Below are 18136 nucleotides of genomic sequence, written 5' to 3'. Positions count from 1 at the left end.
TTATGTCATAATTTTCCTCCTGGGCCTGATCCTACAATTGTCCTCTCAAAACTTTCATTAACTTCATTGGGAGTTAAATATATGTAAGGAATGCAGGGTTGAGCCCATTTAGTGTTGTTGTTTTAAATTAGTGCAAATATTTTGTTCTCTGCTGGGATTATCAAACTGAAGCTCCAATATCTGCTCATTTAAAGCAAATGGTCTGTCGGTATCTCTGTAGAAAGCTAAACACATATTATTTGCTATGTGCTTGGAGACACATTATGCACAATTTCGTACATTGGGGTATTTTGAATAAAAATATGGTGCACATTAAAAACGTCAGTTGTTTGTGATTTCCCAAATGCTCTATGATGATCTTCAAACTACATGTTGATATGTGGAAGCAATACCTAAAACTGCTTCCTTTAATGAACATAAGAGAGTTTGAAAACCGTAGACTACAAATATACAAAGATATTTTAATTATAAGTACTGTGTTCACAGCTGTTAGTTTAATGAAAAATCTGTGGCTTGAATTTATCTCCGGATCCATGTCCAATGCGGGTTTAGACTTGATGTTCTGTTGCCAGCCTACAGAGGGGACAGGACAGCAGCAAGTGGGCAGAAAATACAAGGGCCCTTTCAAAAAGTCATTGTGACTATACTGGCCTATGCTATATGCTGTGTGAGCTAGCTGTGCTGTTGGAATGGTATGGACTGAAATCCTTATTGAAAAAGAAGGGAGAGATCTGTCTCTGTTACAGTGGCAGGCATATGAAAAATGTGGCAAACCAGTGCCTTCCATAAGTCTTGTTTCTGGTAGTGCACAATTTGTTCAGTGCTCTATCAGTCTACAAGAGCCATTTTCATTAATAGTGCCTATGATGTTATAAATGTTATATGTATCTTTATGTGCTTGCTAGTGTTTGCAATTCCTGGCTAAATAAGTAACATAAGGAATGCTTCCTGCAGGAATTAAAGATAATGTAGGTAATTGAGGCAAATCTTCAATTCTGAAATAATCCACGTAACAAGTATTTTGAAGTTTTACCCCCTACCCCTGCCCCTGAGGAGGAAGCTTTATAGACTGGTTTGACCTAGTTTAAGAGGCCTAAGAACACAAAGGACTTGAAATGGTATAAAAATAGTGACCTAAGAGGGGGGAAACTCTGTCCAAGAACTGACAAGCATGAGACTATGACCAACAGAACCAAACCCTTTGGAAGGACCTCAAGTATTTTACCAAGGTCCCCAAGTGAAAGATGGCTGACCACTTTGTAAGCTCGTCATGCATATAAGCTGTTTATTGTTTTTAAGATATGTTTTCTCTGAAATGCTTTTGTTCTGAATAAATAGTACTTTGCTTTATGAAAGTGATTTGTCACTGGATAGCCCTGTCATTGCTCCTGGGGGAATGCAGGTGCTGAACTGAAGTCAGACTTGATGAGGTAACCACAATGATTTGGAAGGGTCTATAGTAAAGACCTGGACTGAAGGGAAGGAATCATAGGATTCTGTCATGAGAAAAGTGATGGCTGGAGGCATGACACCTAAGTGGGGTGCCCTTGAGGAGCACATGAGGGAATCAGAGGTGCAGCCAACTCAGGAACTGTGACAGTGCCTTTTCCAAATGTGGAAAAATCTCAAATGCTTGTAGATTAGAGCCAACTGTAGCCTAATGCAATGGTTCTCAATCTTTTTCAACCTGAGATTTTAACCAAAATCTCCTTGTAGTTTCATGCCAGAACGTTCTTGCAAAGGATTGTGAATTGGTAGGGTACCAGGCCTGGCTAGAGGGTGAATGGTGGAAGAGTTTCTCCCTTCTTCCCCACAATCCCTGCAACCTGAGAACTGTGCAGGCTGGAAGGAGGAGAAGCTGTGAGACGGGGTTAACTGAAGGTGAGCATGGGCTGAGCGGGGAACATAAAGGGATGAGCTACTCCATCCCCCCCTTCCTTTTCTCCTGCTGGGTCCTAGCACTCATGAGATTATGCTGATTTAAACATTTTTTTCCCAGCCCTACTGTGGGTCACGCTGGGTTGAATTTGGCTCTGGAAATTAGGCAACCAGGGTTCTACTCCTGGCCCTGCCACTGACACACTTTGTGACCGGGGTAAGTCACATAAACTCTCTGTTTCCATTGCCCCATCTGCAAAATGAGAAGAATGATACCCTCCATTATAAACTTCTTTTAGAGATTTTCAGATGAAATGCTGACTGGAGCAGAGTGTTATTTGTTTGGCTTTAATGTTTTGGGCCAGTGTCTCTACTGCATGCATTATCTGCTTGGCATACTGATTGTTACCTATCAGCTCTGGGCTCTTGGGAAACCAGGGCACAGTACCCAGCCTCTCTGACTCACGAAAGACCTCTCCCCTTCCCCCCCCCCCCCAGCCTCTGCTTGAACGCACGAAAGACCTCTCCCCTTCCCCCCCCCCCCCCCCCCCAGCCTCTGCTTGAACCAAAACCGATCAGAAGAAAGACATACAAAAAGCAATGAAAAGGCAGTGGAAGACACAGCTAAACCCCTGGGATAAGGGTGACAGGATTAAGGAAACTCCCCTAGCCTCATTTACATCAAAGATGGGACAGGGAGGCATCTACATTAGCATACAGAATTTAGAACAGAGATTCAGTCCCGCACTGAACTTTGGGACTAGAAAAGCAGGGAAGCACTGCATGATGGGGAATCTCTGTTCCAGATGTTAATGAACCCATGCCTGCACACACCCAGCTCAGTAGTTATCAGACCAATTCTAGTAATAAATCCTTTACTGGTATCCAAAATACTGAAGCTGCCTAACTGAATTGTGAGCTCCCTGCAAGGAACACCACCCAAAGCCAGGAACAATCAGTTTATTGTTTAGCCTGAACAAAACAACTTTGGAATACTCCCTTGAGCCATCAGTTTACCCATAAACAAATCTAATGTTCTCCCTTGAACCACTGTTCTTTCCCTACAAAACTCCTACCCATGCTCAGGTAAGTGTTCTGATGTCTGGATCCAAAATCTGCATCAGTTCCATTGAGACTTCATCTTCTCCTGACTGATCATGCTGGGGGCTCTGCCTGTCTCCAGCACTCTGGACCCTCAGCTACCACCACCACCTGGGAACCCCGATGGATTCAAGCTTCAGGGAGTAGTGAAAATCCATCTCTCTCTCTAGGTATAGCCTTCTGACCCTGACTTGTGTGATCAGTTATAGTTTTCTAAACCTGACCTTTTTATAATCAAATTTAAGTTAGATTTAATATTATCACTGGTTTGTTTGTTTGGCACCCCTTGTATGGTTATTACCCGGCAATAAATAACTGTCATGGTTAAACTGGTTTCTTCTCTTTCTCTCCCTCCCCCTCGAGGGTGTTTTTTGGCTTCCCCATTCGCTCTGCAGCACCGCTCCTCGTATCTAAGCTAAAGATCCCTGCAGCACCCAAAAATTCTGTGGGGTTTGCTCATCTAGTGGGTTCCTACCAGAACAATTGTAACATGAAAGTGGGGATAGGAACGTGCTGAACCTGGGGCACATGAGGGTGGCAGCTTGGAAGTGTTGCTCGACCCAGCCTGCTGAGTCCAGGGACATGTAAGGGGTCAGCTTGAGAGTGCTGATTAACCCAGTCTTCTCAGACATGCTGTTAATGTTTGTGTGTTCCTGTGACTCTGGGGCTGGAAGAACCCAGCCCTGGGGAACCTAGGTCTTGCAGGATAGCTCCATTGAGAGGGAACTTGCAGAAGGGAGAAGTAGAGCTCCGTATGAGAACACAAGTGAGACAAGCAGTACATTGATAGAATTACAGACACCCCCCCCCCCCCAAGAGAAACCCTAATAAACCCAAAGTCACAGGAAAATCTGGTAACATGATGGGGGGGGGGGGAGTGAACTAACAGGGAGGCTCTTACAGCTTCTAATTCTTTGTCTAGCTCTGTCCCTGCTCCTGGGCTCTTCTAGTCCACCCCAGCTGACTATCTGCCTGATGGGCATAGCTGGATTGCAGTGTACTCTGGCCATACCCCTCTCTGCCCCTGACATGCCCCCTGTATTGTAGAGGGGTGTGGCATAGAAGCCGGATATGTTGGTGCTTTACCCATTAGGGTCTCCCTGACTTTGGGGTAATTTTAGCTGGAGAGATGAGGACAAATGCTGTGGAGAGAGGTGGAGAATCTGGCCCTTTAATCATAAGACTACTACAGCACAGTAGTTTCCAGGTTTATTGGTTCGTTCATAAAATAATAGAATATCAGGGTTGGAAGGGACTTCAGGAGGTCATCTAGTCCAACCCCCTGCTCAAAGCAGGACCAATCCCCAACTAAATCATCCCAGCCAGGGCTTTGTCAAGCCTGACCTTAAAAACCTCAAAGGAAGGAGTTTCCACCACTTCCCAAGGTAACCCATTCCAGTGCTTCACCACCCTCCTAGTGAAAAAGTTTTTCCTAATATCCAACCTAAACCTCCCACACTGCAACTTGAGACCATCACACCTTGTTCTGTCCCTACATGTGTATAACATGCATCTTGCAACAAAATTCAGACTTTTTGCTGAGCAGCAGCTCCCTGGGGAGGGTAAATGAGAGAGAGAGTAGGTAGTATGTATGAGAATTCTGGATGGCTTATGAAAATGTTTGTCACAGGTGAAACAGTGGAATATTAGAAGAGCTGTAGTTCCAAAAAAATGAGAGTGCATTCTAAGGTAGCTGAATGCAAAATTAAGTCAGGGTAAATTAAATGAAACTATGATAGTTCCGAAATGTTTGAAATTCCTCCTTTGTTACACCATGCCAACATTTAGCAATAAGCTTTGATTTTTTATATAGTTATTTATTTATTTTAATGGTTTTGGTCTAGGCTGTGAGGAAAAAAGTTTAGCTTCACAAACTTATTTATTTGTCTTCTATGTTATCTCTGTGAAGAATGGCATCCCCTCTCTTTTTGCTTACTGTTTCCTTCCTTGTGCCTGCCAAATTGTCTTTCTCTGAGTTTTGGGTCTAACTTCAGTTTGTAAACATTGCAGGGCAAGGATGCTGGGCCAGATTCTGCTCTCAATCACTCAGGAGTAAAACCAGAGTAACTCAATTGACTTCATTTTGGATGTATACTGATGTAACTCTGAGAATTTAACCCATTATCTTTGTTTGTCTGCAAAGTACCTTGTTCACCTATGACACAATATAAATAATATATACTAAGTTATTTTCAGTTTCTTTCATTCAAACCAGTGCATGTAGCACCTGCTGCAATATGGTAATGAATGCAGAGCTTTTCTTTAGTGACTAGGACAAAACAAAAGCACTCCACAAAATCTAAGAATGAATCTCCTCCTATTAGTTTTTCATTCTGTCTCTTCTAAATGATCTTTTTCCCCTCATCCAAGCGTTTGACCACACTGACACCTCAGCATGAATCTTTAATCCAGAGAGCAGGTGTTTTAATGCTCTTCGTTTTGCTCTGTCAATATTGTGCCTTGACAGTGAGTTGCAGCCGTGCATTTAAATTCCAAGCACAGGGTTTGCTCAGGCTGGTGATTGCTCTTTGACCTCATTTTTCCTTTGCAAGTGCTAGCTGTTGTGATTTTCTCGCACACACCAAAGTGCCTCCTTGATAAGCTACCATATGTGTTTGTCTTGTGATCTGCAGACAAGAAAAGGGCAGGCAAATTCCAGCCTTTCAAGAAGTTTTTTGGTAAAAGGAAAAAGAGAGAGACAACATCAGACTGTGTGGAAGCCAAATTGAAACCCAGCCACTCTTTTGGGAATGTATGCAATGGCACCCTCTCTTCAGATGAAGAAACAAACAATGGTTTGAGGTAAAAACATACATGTGTTTGTTAAATTTGTTTGTTTTAAACTGAAGCCATAAGAATCATTGTAGATGTAATGAATGTTGTTCCTGTTTAAATTTCATCGCACTGAATGATAAGTGGTACACTGCATATTACAGTGTCAGTGTGCCTTTCTAGTCATATTCTTATACTGTAGAATCTAAGTGTTTAACTTCTTGCACATGTCAGTTATTGGTTCCATGTGTAGATGAATAGAAAAAAGAAAGTCCAGGGTTAAACCAAACAAATTCAAACCTACTTTCATGGATTAGTAAAACTTAAGGACAGACAGACAGACATCAAATCACCAGCACAATGGGTACCCTAGTTAGTACCTGAACTGACTGGGCATGGAGACTCTGCTCTACTCTCTTTGCCCTCGAGGTGGTACCTTCAGGTCAGGAATGAAGCCTGCAGGTGGGAAGTGTGGGGGAAGCTTGTCACATTGCGGCGTGTGATCTGCCTGAGCTGTTGATAGAGCTGCAGTCTTTAGGGCTGTCAACCTAGTAACTTTTTTTAGTTATAAATTCAATAATAAGGAAAAAAGTTATTAACATAAAATCCAAGGGCAATGTGTCAGAAGCTCCTTTGTATCCATGTGTAGCAGAAGTGATGGGGAGGAGAAAAAATAATGAAATTACCAAAGAAGCTGCACAAAGTGCTGGGCTCAGGCCAGGGATAGAAATATCAAAAGTAGAGGCAGAGGCATGTGCAGAAATGATAGCAGGGTCAGTAGAGCCTACGTGCTCTGGTAGCCCAGAACCTTATGTACCTGTGCTCATTTCTGGTCAAAGCCCATCACCATGGGGTGCTAGCTTCTGATACCTTCTGTTTGCAAGATGGGGATTATAAATGCGCTTTGTGAAAAGTGTTCATGCACAGGTGATATGCTGTTTTTGTCTTTTAGCATTTTTCTGAGAGAGTTCATTGGAGAGCATAGTGATTGTCTGGTTTCACCCACATAGCTGTGGCTGGGGCATTTAGTACACTGGATGAGGTATACCACATGTTGTGATAGGCATGCGTAGGACCCATGGATCTTAAAAGGTGTGTTGTGGGGGGGGGGGTGTTGCTCATTGTAGCAGTGCAGATATGTCTGCAGGTTTTGCATCTGTTGTTCTGGCAGGGTCTGGTACCACTTTGAGTTTTGGCGTCCTGGTCTGTGAGGAGCTTGGTTCTGATTATGAGCTTGGAAAGACTGGGGGGTTGTTTGAAGGCCAGAAGAGGGGGTTCAGGAAAGATTTCTTTCAGGATGGGGTCTCCATCAATATGGTTGTAGGTGTTTGATGATACCCCATATAGGTTCCAGTGTGGGTGGTAGGTGACAGCTAGGGGTGTGCGGTTGGAGGGGGTTTATTTCTATATTGAAGCAGGTTCTCTCAAAGGCATTTGGATGGCCTGTTCCATTATGTGACCTACTTCTCTGGTAGAGTGTCCTTGTTTGGTGGTAGTATTGAGTGTGTTAAGTTTTATATCCTGGACTTTTTCCTCTGAGCATATTATGTGGAATTTGAATGCTTGGGTGTAGATAACCGATTTCTTGGTGTGTTTGGGGTGGTAGGTGTCGTGATCCATGGGTGTCTTGTATATAGTTGACTGTTGGATTCCACTGTTGAAGTTGATGCTAGTGTGGCAGTGTTCCAGAGAGAGTTTAATGGACAGGTGGTGGTGGTTCAAGTTGTGTGGAAATCTATGAGGGAGTTTGTCATTTGTGCATAGGGTGAAAATACGTTGATCTGTCTCAGGCATATCATTGGTTTCATGGTGTGTTTGTCCAGAAATTCTTCTGCAAGGTGACCCATAAAAGGTTGGCATATTGAAGAGTCATCCTAGTACCCAGGGCTGTTCCCATGGTTTGGACAAAGTGGTTTGTTGTTGAATGTAAAATTGTTATGGGTGAGGATGAAATGGAAGTTCGGCAATGTGTTTGGAGTGGATATCTGAGGGTTGTCCATTGTCTTGTAAATATTTGAGGCGGGCATTTATGCCATCATTGTGAGGTGTATAGGGAAGTGACATCCATCGTGGCAAGAATGGTGTTCTGAGAGAGGTTGTTACTGATGCAAAGTTTGTGGAGGAAATCAGTTGCCTCTTGAAGGAAGCTGGCTCTTTGTATGGTGAGTAGTTTGAGGATAGTTTCTGTGAGTCCTAATATTTCTTCAGTAAGAGTGCTGTGGCCACATGTGATGGTTTGCTTGGAAAGCATGCAGAAGGACTGTGGGGTAGGTTTGTGTGGGATGAGTTTGTAGAGTTCCTCTTGGAGTTATTTGAGGAAGGATTTGATGGTATCCTTAAATTCCTGCGTAAATTGTGGTGTGGGGACTTCTTTGAGTTCTTTATAATAGGTGGTGTCAGCGTTGTCAGTTGGTCTGCTGGTTTGATGGCTATCTGGTGGTTAGATTTCAGGGACTGTATAGCTGTCCTCTTGACGGTAGAGAGATTGTGATGGGTGTGATGTTTGTTAAGGATTTCACAGCCAGTTTTTTTTCCTGAAGCAATCAATGGAATGATCAAGAATGTGAATGTGGTTTCATCCACACTGTTAAATTAAAAACTACAGTATTAAAACAGATTGCAAAATTAAAATCACAGATGGTCAACAAATGGGAAGGGGCCTGATTCTGAGCTTACTTGCCACAGTTTTTGCCTGTGTAAATCCTTTGCCATCAGTGGAGTTGTGTCAGATTTATGCTGATGGAAATGCAGTCAAAATCAGGCCTAACATTCCAACAGAAAGCTTCATTGTACAAATCTGGGTTTTTATCATTATTGTTGTTGTATTGTATTGCTAGTTTAGTTAACTGTATATCTTTATATATAATGTGCATGTTGTAAGGTGTGTACTATAAAGCAGTGGCTCTCAACCTTTTCGGACTACTATAACCCTTTCAAGAGTATGATTTGTCTTGTGTACCCACAAGTTTCACCTCACTTAAAAACTTACAAAATCAGACATAAAAATTAAACAAGAAAAAAGGGTCATAGCACACTATTACTGAAAAATTGCTTACTTTCTCATTTTTATTACATAATTATAAAATAAATCAACTGGAATAGGAATATTATACATACATTTCAGTGTATAGTATACAGAGCAGTATAAACAAATCATTGTCTATGAATAGGGCTGTCGAGCACTTAAAAAAATTAAATGCAATTAAATGCGCTATTAAACAATAATAGAATTTCATTTAAATATTTTGGACGTTTTCTACATTTACAAATGTATTTATTTTAATTACAGCACAGAGTACAAAATGTACAGTGCTCACTTTATATTTCTTTTTGATTACAAATATTTGCACTGTAAAAAAACAAAAGAAATAGTCTTTTTCAATTCCCCCATTGCAAGTACTGTAGTGCAATCTCTTTATCATGAAAGTTGAACTTACAAATGTAGAATTATGTACAAAAAAACCTGCATTCAAAAATGAAACAATGTAAAACTTTAGAGCCTACAAGTCCACTCAGTCCTACTTCTTGTTGAGCCAATCACTCAGACAAACAAGTTTGTTTACATTTAAGGGAGATAACGCTGCCTCTATTATGGTGTCTTTTAAGAGTTTCCATTCAGCTTGCAGGGATTTTACTTTTGGTGCTGTACCTTTTAATTTCTGTTTAACTAACCTCCTCATTTTTGTGTAGTTCCCCTTTCGGAACTGCTTCTGCATTGGAGTGTTGCTCTTCTAAGACATCTGAAAGCATGGTCCACACCTCATCCTTCTCAGATTTTGGAAGGCACTTCAGATTCTTAAATCTTGGATCGAGTGCTGTATCTGTCCTTAGAAATCTCACATTGGTACTGACAAGGCTGAATCCTCACTCTGGAACTTCGAGTGCAGAAGGTGGGGGCCTGCAAGGATTTTAAAAATGAATACTCGCCACTCCAGGCTTGTATTACACTCCCACGGTTACAGCGTTTCTCTGACCTTGGCTTGGTAAACGCTGCCACCACCCAAATGCAAAAAAAACCCTTGAATCCAGGAAGGAGCACTTGGGATTCCCTCCCTGTGGGGTACCCTCAAGCCCTTTCACCCTCCCTCCAGGAAAGACCTGAGAAAGCAAACAAAGGAAATTAGCTGTTGCCACCAGTTAATTAAACAACATGCACAAACCTCTTAGGACACCAGAAATCCAATCCTGTTCTTTAAAAAGGTAAATTTTATTAAAAACAAAAAGGAAGAAAATACATCTGGAACTTAGGCTTTTGCTAGATTTTAAAAGAGCAATTCCAAAAATTAAGCACCCAAAATATCTTTCTTGGGGGTTCATCTTAAAGGCTACAAGCAAACAAAAGCATCTGGGGCTAGCACAGAGAAGATCCACAAGCCAAAATAAAGAAATAAACCTGATAGAGTCTATCAAAACATTTCCTGTCCCAATAATTCCTTCTAGGTATGGAAGATAATTTTCATACCTGGTTCAAACCTTACACATCATTCCTGCTTATAGCATTGCTGCTCCATGTCCCTGCAGCCCAGAGAGAACAACAGACAAAGGGAAAGTTTGTTTCCCAATTTTAAAAAGTTCAACCTTCTCATTGGCTCTTTTGGTCAGGTGCTCACTTCCTTTTCTTTACCTGGGGGACTTTTAACCCTTTACAGGTAAAGCAAGCAGAGAACAGCTACCAAGAGGGATTTTACAGCTAGCTGGCTGTTTGGGTGCCCATAAAAGGGAGCCAGCCCCCCCCTTCATTTATCACAAGTACGTTCTTTGCATTTTGTCAAATCTGCAGTGAAAGTGTTCTTAAAATGAACAACGTACTGGGTCATCATCTGAGGCTGCTATAACATGAAATATATGGCAGAATGTGAGTAAAACAGGGCAGGGGACATACAATTCTCCCCCAGGAGTTGAGTAACAAATTTAATTAACGCATTATTTTTTTAACGAGCATCATCAGCATGGAAGCATGTTCTCTGGCCGAAGCATGAAGGGGCATATGAATGTTTAGCATATCTGGCACGTAAATACCTTGCAATGCCGGCTACAGAAGTGCCATGGGACTCCTGTTCTCACTTTCAGGTGACATTGTAAATAAGAAGCGGGTAGCATTATCTCCCATAAAAGTAAACAAACTTGTTTGTCTTAATGGTTGGCTGAACAAGAAGTAGGACTGAGTGGACTTGTAGGCTCTAAAGTTTTACACTGTTTTGTTTTTCAGTGCAGTTATGTAACAACAACAAAAAGCTACATTTGTAAGTTGCACTGTCACAATAAAGAGATTGCACTACAGTACTTGTATGAGGGAACTGAAAAAAATTTTCTTTTTATCATTTTTACAGTGCAAATATTTGTAATAAAAATAATCATATAAATTGAGCATTGTACACTTTGTATTCTGTATTGTAATTGAAGTTAATATATTTGAAAATGTAGAAAAACATCCAAAAATATTTAATAAACGTTAAATGGGGTTCTATTGTTTAACAGAGTGATTAAAACTGTGAATAATCACAATTAATTGTTTTAATCACAATTAATTTTTTGGGTTAATTGCCTGAGTTAATTGCGATTAATTGACAGCCCTATCTATGAAATTTTAGTTTGTACTGACTTTGCCACTGCTTTTTATGTAGCCTGTTGTAAGACTAGGATACAGCTCTATGCCTGGTTTTGAAGGAATAAGAACCTATAGAGATCAAATACATTTAAAATTTTAATTAAAGTTTCCGTTTTTCCACAAAATTGGGCAGTGTTGCCCATCACCACTAACACTGTCATGTTTCCTCAGTTATTTTGGAACAAACCCCACAGCTTTTAGTTGTTTGTACTAGCTTTATTTGTTGTTAGTCTTTTAGGAAGAAAAGAAAGCAAAGAAGTCACTTTGGAAAGGTGGAGACAAGAAAAGAAGTGGGAATAGATAGGTTTCTTTTTATTGCTGTGTCTATTTTCACAAAAGAGATTAAACTACCTGCCAGTACCTAGCATCGCAGGCTCTACAGCAAACCCTCTGGACAAATTTTGACAGGCTCCTGCTCTAGGCATAGGGAACCTCTTTCACATCCTGAACCATCTCTGGCTGGCCTGGCACATGATGGACCACCCAAACTGGCTCCCACTGTCCTCAGTAACTATCAGGCAGAGAGGGGAGAATACTGGGGAAAATACTTCTAAACGTGTTTTGATACTGTATAAAACAGATGAGGATCATTCTTCTCTGGTAGGAGATAGCACAGGTGCTATTCCCTGAGACACACAGAGAGGTTGTGTCTAAATTCATTAATGTTTGTAAAGTGCTTTGAGATCCTCAGATGAGAAAACACTAAAATGCAAAATATTAATTTTTTTTAAATTGCTATTTAATCTTTATAAACACACATGAACTTTCCATTCAAGTGCTAACAAATCTTCTTCATAATCTATATTTGTTTCCTTTAAAAGACCTATTTGGGATTGGTTAACCTTTTATCATTAGCTCTGTATTAATTTTGTTTACAATGAGTATTGCCCCCTGCCTTCATGATTTATGTAAGTTTTTTTTTATCCCTGTTTTATTCAGGTGTGAGCTAAGACCCAGAGATCTTAAATGACTTTATATGATTTCATTTTGAGTAGCAGAACAGAAACAGAATCTGGGACTCCTGCCTGCCAGTTCTCTGTTCTAACCAGGCATTGGAATAATCAAGTACACATCATTCACTCAGCATCCTGGCATGTGCATGTTAATATGTTCCACCATCTCATTTTACAATTCCCTGGTAGGAGGAGAAGCTACTTCGACATAGCTCACCCTACCTGGCTCCCTTGAGGGGAGAGAAGAACCTTTTATCCGCCTCCATCTTGCCTTTCTCAAGTTTACAAAGCTCAGCAGATACTTATTAACCTGTGTCCTTAACTGCTGCTTGCAAACTGTAACAGCACTTATTACAAAGTAATAGTAAAGTTGTTTGTAAGGCTTTACACAAGTCCCTGGAAATCACCCATCACAGAACTTCTATTCTAGAACTGTGATTTGCCACTTCTTATTCTTAAATTAATTTTATTATTTATTGAACTTGATGCCGTGCAAACATCATAAACAAAGACACGATCTCTGCCCCATGGAAAGTTCAGCTCTCTCTGCTCTGGAAAGTCTCTGCTAAGGCTCTGTGGACATTGCAGACAGAGGTTTGTAAGCTTGAATGCTGTAGTTTGATTCACAGGAGCTGGAAGTGAACCTGCCTCTGCACAGTCTAGTCTGACAGGCTTGATTCTCCAAGGAGAACCTTAACAGTCAACAATTTTCCATCCCCCGAAGAAATCTGTCTGTTACCCACCTAAGGAGTCCCCTACTCCCCTTCCCTTCTTTAGCTCAATAGGAATCTCTGGACAATCCGCACAAGTATTCTCAGGACCCCTTGATAAAATCAGCTTCATTTAGAAAGAAGGATCCAAAGTCTGGGTCCCAAGATTCTCTGGGGTGGGGAAGACCAACTGGGAGGAGGGAGGCTTATGTTTGCTGAACTGTTGTAAGCATGGTCTGAGATTTGTGTCAACAAATGTGTGGGTGTGTCAACCCCACACCCAATAGACCTGTGCAAATAATTCACAGCAAGTAGTTTTAATATAATGAAATTAGCCTCCTTTTTGCTTGTGGAATGTCTGTGAACAGATTCTGATTTCTTTGAACACATTATTTATTTGAATTTCTTTTTAATTTCTTTTTAAACTCTCTTTGTCTAGTGAAGAGTTTTGCGGATATTTGATATCCACTATTTGAGCTGTGTTTTTTGGTTGCAGTTTGTCAGTTAAATCCCATGGTATTGGTTCATTTCCCTGACTGAACGAGTGTGCAAGCCAAATACTATACTAATCAAAATTTGGTTTCTGTGAATATTCACAAAGGAGACTTTGAAATTCTCTTTTATTCACCATTTGCACCAGAAAAGATCAATTGAAAAAATATCCATGAAAAGTGAACACAAAAGGAGCATAAGTGTAGCTTAAGCAAATTAATTTAGAAATTTTTAGCAAGTGTTATTACTTTTAGCAGTACTGTATTTTCCCAACTCCACACCCCAAAATCACTGCAAGTGGATTTGAGGTTTAAGACAAATATTTTCCCCAATTTGAATCACTTGGTACATAGATGAGCAAAGTAAGCAATAAACATTTTATGGACTAAAGCTAGAGCAGTGGGTCTCCTCTGTAGCTCCGCTAGATCAGAACTACTGTTTACCCCTAGAGCTTTCCGTCAGTCAGATGCAGCATGGTGATAGTACTATACACACAATTTTAACACAGCAGTACAAAATAGACCACACTTCTCTATGTAGAGCTGTATGTTGTATATGTGTCAGTCTCTTGACTGGAGAAGCATACTTCTGAGTTTCTCCTGAGAAACCTGCCTCCCACCATCGCCCAATCTGAGAAAAGCGAAATAGACAGGCAGGGCAGAGGGAGAGGATAAGGGAGAGGGAGACGCTATTACATAAGTGAATCTGTCTTAGAGGATCCCACTCTTGAATTTTTATTTCTATTGAAGATTTATTAAAAGTCATTGTGTATTAGGAGATTCAGTGGGCTAGTTTACTAGCCTTTTATGTCTGGATGCGTAAATCCAAATCCTGTCGGAGTACGTCTACACTGCAGTGTGGGGTGGCATTCCCACACTAGCTTTAATCTAGCTAGAATGGCTAACAATAACAGTGAAGACATGGTGGCATGGGCTTCAGTGGGGACTCTGGGTGTGTACTTTAATTGCTAGATCATGCTGAATCCTGTACCACCACATCGTTACAGCTATTTTTAACTGTGCTAGCTAGATTAAAGCTAGTACGTGGATATGCCAACCCATGCTGCAGTCACACTTCAGATTGCATTGCAGACATATCCTAAGGGGTTACAACATGAGGTTGGTGGCTTCATCCCAGTCATCATTTGTCCACTGTATGATTCAGCAAGGTTGTTTTCCTCTGCTTAAGAGAGGCCAAGGACAGGAATAGCAGGAATATTGCAGGTGCATTAACAAAATGATTGTGAATTGGAAAACTTGCACAGCACAAAATTAGGGGCTAGACATTTGACCACTATTGGCCTTTGTCACGATAGCTGACCTTTGACAATAAAAAAATACCTGACCAAAGTTTGTCATTGGTTTAAAGTCATGCTAATGACTGCGGCCAAGTTGAAAATAGGAACATACCACAGCCATTACTATCTACTACAGATAGGATCAAGCTGCAAAACTCACATGTGGATTTTAAATCTCTAAAACTGGAGAGTGATTCTATGCAGGTGTTGGGCTCAAATAGGTACAGAAAAAGAAGTCAGCCTTGAATTTACATCTAGAAGCTGATTCCTAACCCCTGTACACTCAAAGTTCAGAGGTGTTTAAATCCAGGGGGTTTTTTTGAGCCTATCTCAGCTATTGTCTTTCTATTTTATATATAGGATTTTTAAACTTGATGAAAAATTTAGGGTAGAATCATAGAACCCTGGCATTAGAAGGGACTACAAGGGTCATCTAGTCTAACCCCTTGCCAAGATGCAGGAATTGTTGGGTCTAAACTATCCAAGACTGGTGGCTACGCAGATTCCCATACCTGAGCCATTCCATTTAGGTGACAGATCTGAGGAACTATCCCAAACTGGGGTGTCAGATGAGGTTTTGGAACTGTTTAATTTAACAGTAATAAATCACTACAACCAGATGGTATGTAACTGTGGTATGTAACCTATCACTTAAATCAGCCTCTGTACCAGATGACTGTTTTAAAACAAAAAGAGGCAATCCTGGCAGTTAGAGGCTCATGAGCCTGACTTCAGTACCAGACAAATTTGTTGAAACTGTAGTAAAGAACGGAATTATCAGTCACATGGATGAACACGATATAGTGGGGAAGAGTCAGCACATCTTTTGTAAAGAGAAATCATGCCTCACCAATCTATTAGAATTCTTCAGAGAGGTCAACGAGCATGTGGTCAAGGGTGATCCAGTCGATATATTGTACTGGGATTTTCAGAAAGCCTTTGTCAAGGTCCTTCACCAAAGGCTCTTAAGCAAAGTCAGCAGTCGTGGGATAAGTGGGAAGGTTCTCTTGTGGATCAATACCTGATTTAAAGATAGGAAACAAGGAGTAGGAATTAATGGTTAGTTTTCACAAAGGGATCCCCCATGGGATCTATACTGGGACCTATGTTATTCAACATATTCATCAACAATCTGGAAAAGGGGGTAAACTGTGAGGTGGTAAAATTTGCAGACAGTACAGAATTACTAAATAGTTAAGTCCAATGCTGACTGCAAAGATTTTAAAAAGGAACCTCACAAAACAGTGTGGCTGAGAGACAAAATGGCAGATGTAGTTCAGTGTTGATAAGTAAGGCTAAGATTTTGTCACAGATATTTTTAGTAAAAGTCATGGACAGGTCACGGGCAATAAAGAAAAATTAATGGAAGCCATGACCTATCCATGACTTTTACTAAAAATATCTGTGACAAAATGGGGATCTGCGGGTCCCCTCACAGCCTGCAGTGGGGCTAGGAGCTCTAGAGGCCCCCACCGTGGGTTGGGTGTTGGAGCTCCAGGGTCCTCTGCTGCCCATGGCTAGGAGTTGCAGGGGCCTGCTGCCTGCAGCAGCTAGGGGCTGTGGGGTACCCCAGCCACCCGCAGCTCAGGGGGCCCACGGCTGCCAGGAGCTGCAGGGTTCCCCCATTGCCCACAGCTTGGGGGCTCCCCTGCTGCCCACAATAGTGGGGAGCTCAGGGGTTCCCTCGCCACCACAGCAGCTGGGAGCTCGGCGGTTCCCCCTCAGTGATGGCTGGGAGCTGCAGGGCTCCCCCACTGCCTGCAGCTGGGGGGCCCCCACTGTCTGCTGCCCGCAGCTTCTGACCGCTGCAGGCTGAAGTCACGGAAGTTGCTGGAAGTCACGGATTCCATGACTTCGGCGACATCCGTGACTAAATCGTAGCCTTATTGATAAGTGTAAAGTAATACATATTGGAAAAAATCCCAACTATACATACAAAACAACGGAATGTAAATTAGCTGTTACCATGATCTTGGAGTCGTCATGGATAGTTCCCTGAAAACGTCCACTCAGTGTGCAGTGGCAGTCAAGCAAGCTAACAGTGTTAGGAACATTTGGAAAGGGATACATAGTAAAACAGAAAATATCATAATGCCACAATATAAATCCATGGTGTGCCCACTTCTGAAATACTTCATGCAGTTCTGGTCAGCCCATCTCAAAAAAGATACATTAACATTGGAAAAAGTACAGATCAGAGCAACAAAAATGTTTAGGCATATGGATTAAAAAGATTGGGATGGTTCATCTTATAAAAGAGATGAGTAAGGGGGGTTATGACAGAGGTCTATAAAATCATGAAGTGTGTGGAGAAAGTGAAGAGGGAAGTGTTATTTACCCCTTCAGATAACACAAGAACTAGGAATCACCTAATGAAATTAATAGGCAGCCCATTTAAAACAAACACAAGAAAGTATTACTTCACTCAGTGCCCAGCCTACCTGTGGAACTTGTTGCCTTGGGATGTTGTGAAGGACTAAAGTATAGCTGGGGTCAAAAAAGAATTGGGTAAATTCATGGCAGATAGGTTCATCAATGGCTGTTAGCCAAGAATGGTCAGGAACACCATCCCGTGCTCTGGGTGTCGCTACACCTCCAATTGCCAGAAGCTGGGACTGCATGATGGGACGGTTCGCTCAAAATTGCCCTGTTCTGTTCATTCCCTCTGAAGCATCTGGCATGGGCCACTGTTGGAAGTCAGGATACTGGACTAGATGAACCATTGGTCTGACCCAGTTTGGCCATTCTTATGTTCTTATATTCTGTACCCTCCCAGTTCTCTCAGTACACTGAATTCTATAAGTCAGGAATAGGGTATGATACAATGTATACTCTATGGCTATATAATACCACTCTTCTGCATCTCCAGTGTAGTTTATGTGAATATTTAATTTTCTGTTAGCATTTTGTGTGACTGAAAATAACTAATCTATTCCAAAACTACAAGGAGTCCAGCGGCACCTTAACAGATTTATTTGGGCGTAAGCTTTCGTGGGTAAAAAAGCACTTTTTTTTACCCACAAAAGCTGATGCCCAAATAAATCTGTTAGTCTTTAAGGTGCCACTGGACTCCTTGTTGTTTTTGTGGATACAGACTAACACGGCTACCCCCTAATACTAATCTGTTCAAGATATGGCACTAGATAGAAACTGTTGATCAATGATATTCACTCTCGTCATAGAAACTGGCTTTAAAATGCAAATGTTTTCCTTATTTCTAAAGTGATTTTTATCATTACCAAAGTAATTACTCTATATTTACCTTAAAGTATTACATAATATTTAACGAAGTAAGCAAGAGATAATGAATAGAAGAAACTCCTTT

The 18136-nt window shown here is 41.2% G+C and overlaps 1 protein-coding gene across 5 annotated transcripts in view; it reads left to right on the top strand.

Moving 5' to 3' along the window:
• Window positions 1-18136, top strand: part of CRACD (capping protein inhibiting regulator of actin dynamics) — a 218668-nt gene that overhangs the window by 140484 nt on the left and 60048 nt on the right. For 4 of the 5 annotated variants that reach the window (XM_037897713.2, XM_037897712.2, XM_037897711.1 and 1 more), the window contains one exon: window positions 5613-5781. Coding sequence is in view for 1 of the 5 variants with exons in the window: in XM_037897712.2 (XP_037753640.1) it covers window positions 5613-5781 (169 nt within the window). In the remaining 4 variants the exon portion in view is untranslated. Of the gene's footprint in view, window positions 1-5612; window positions 5782-18136 lie in introns of those variants that run through there. The other variant, XM_043546183.1, reaches the window with a different exon arrangement.

This window comes from Chelonia mydas, chromosome 4, assembly GCF_015237465.2.
Source record: "Chelonia mydas isolate rCheMyd1 chromosome 4, rCheMyd1.pri.v2, whole genome shotgun sequence".
In the NCBI taxonomy this organism is placed as follows: Eukaryota; Metazoa; Chordata; order Testudines; family Cheloniidae; genus Chelonia; species Chelonia mydas.
Note: the sequence above shows the minus strand (reverse complement) of the source record. Positions and strands in the feature narration are given on the sequence as shown.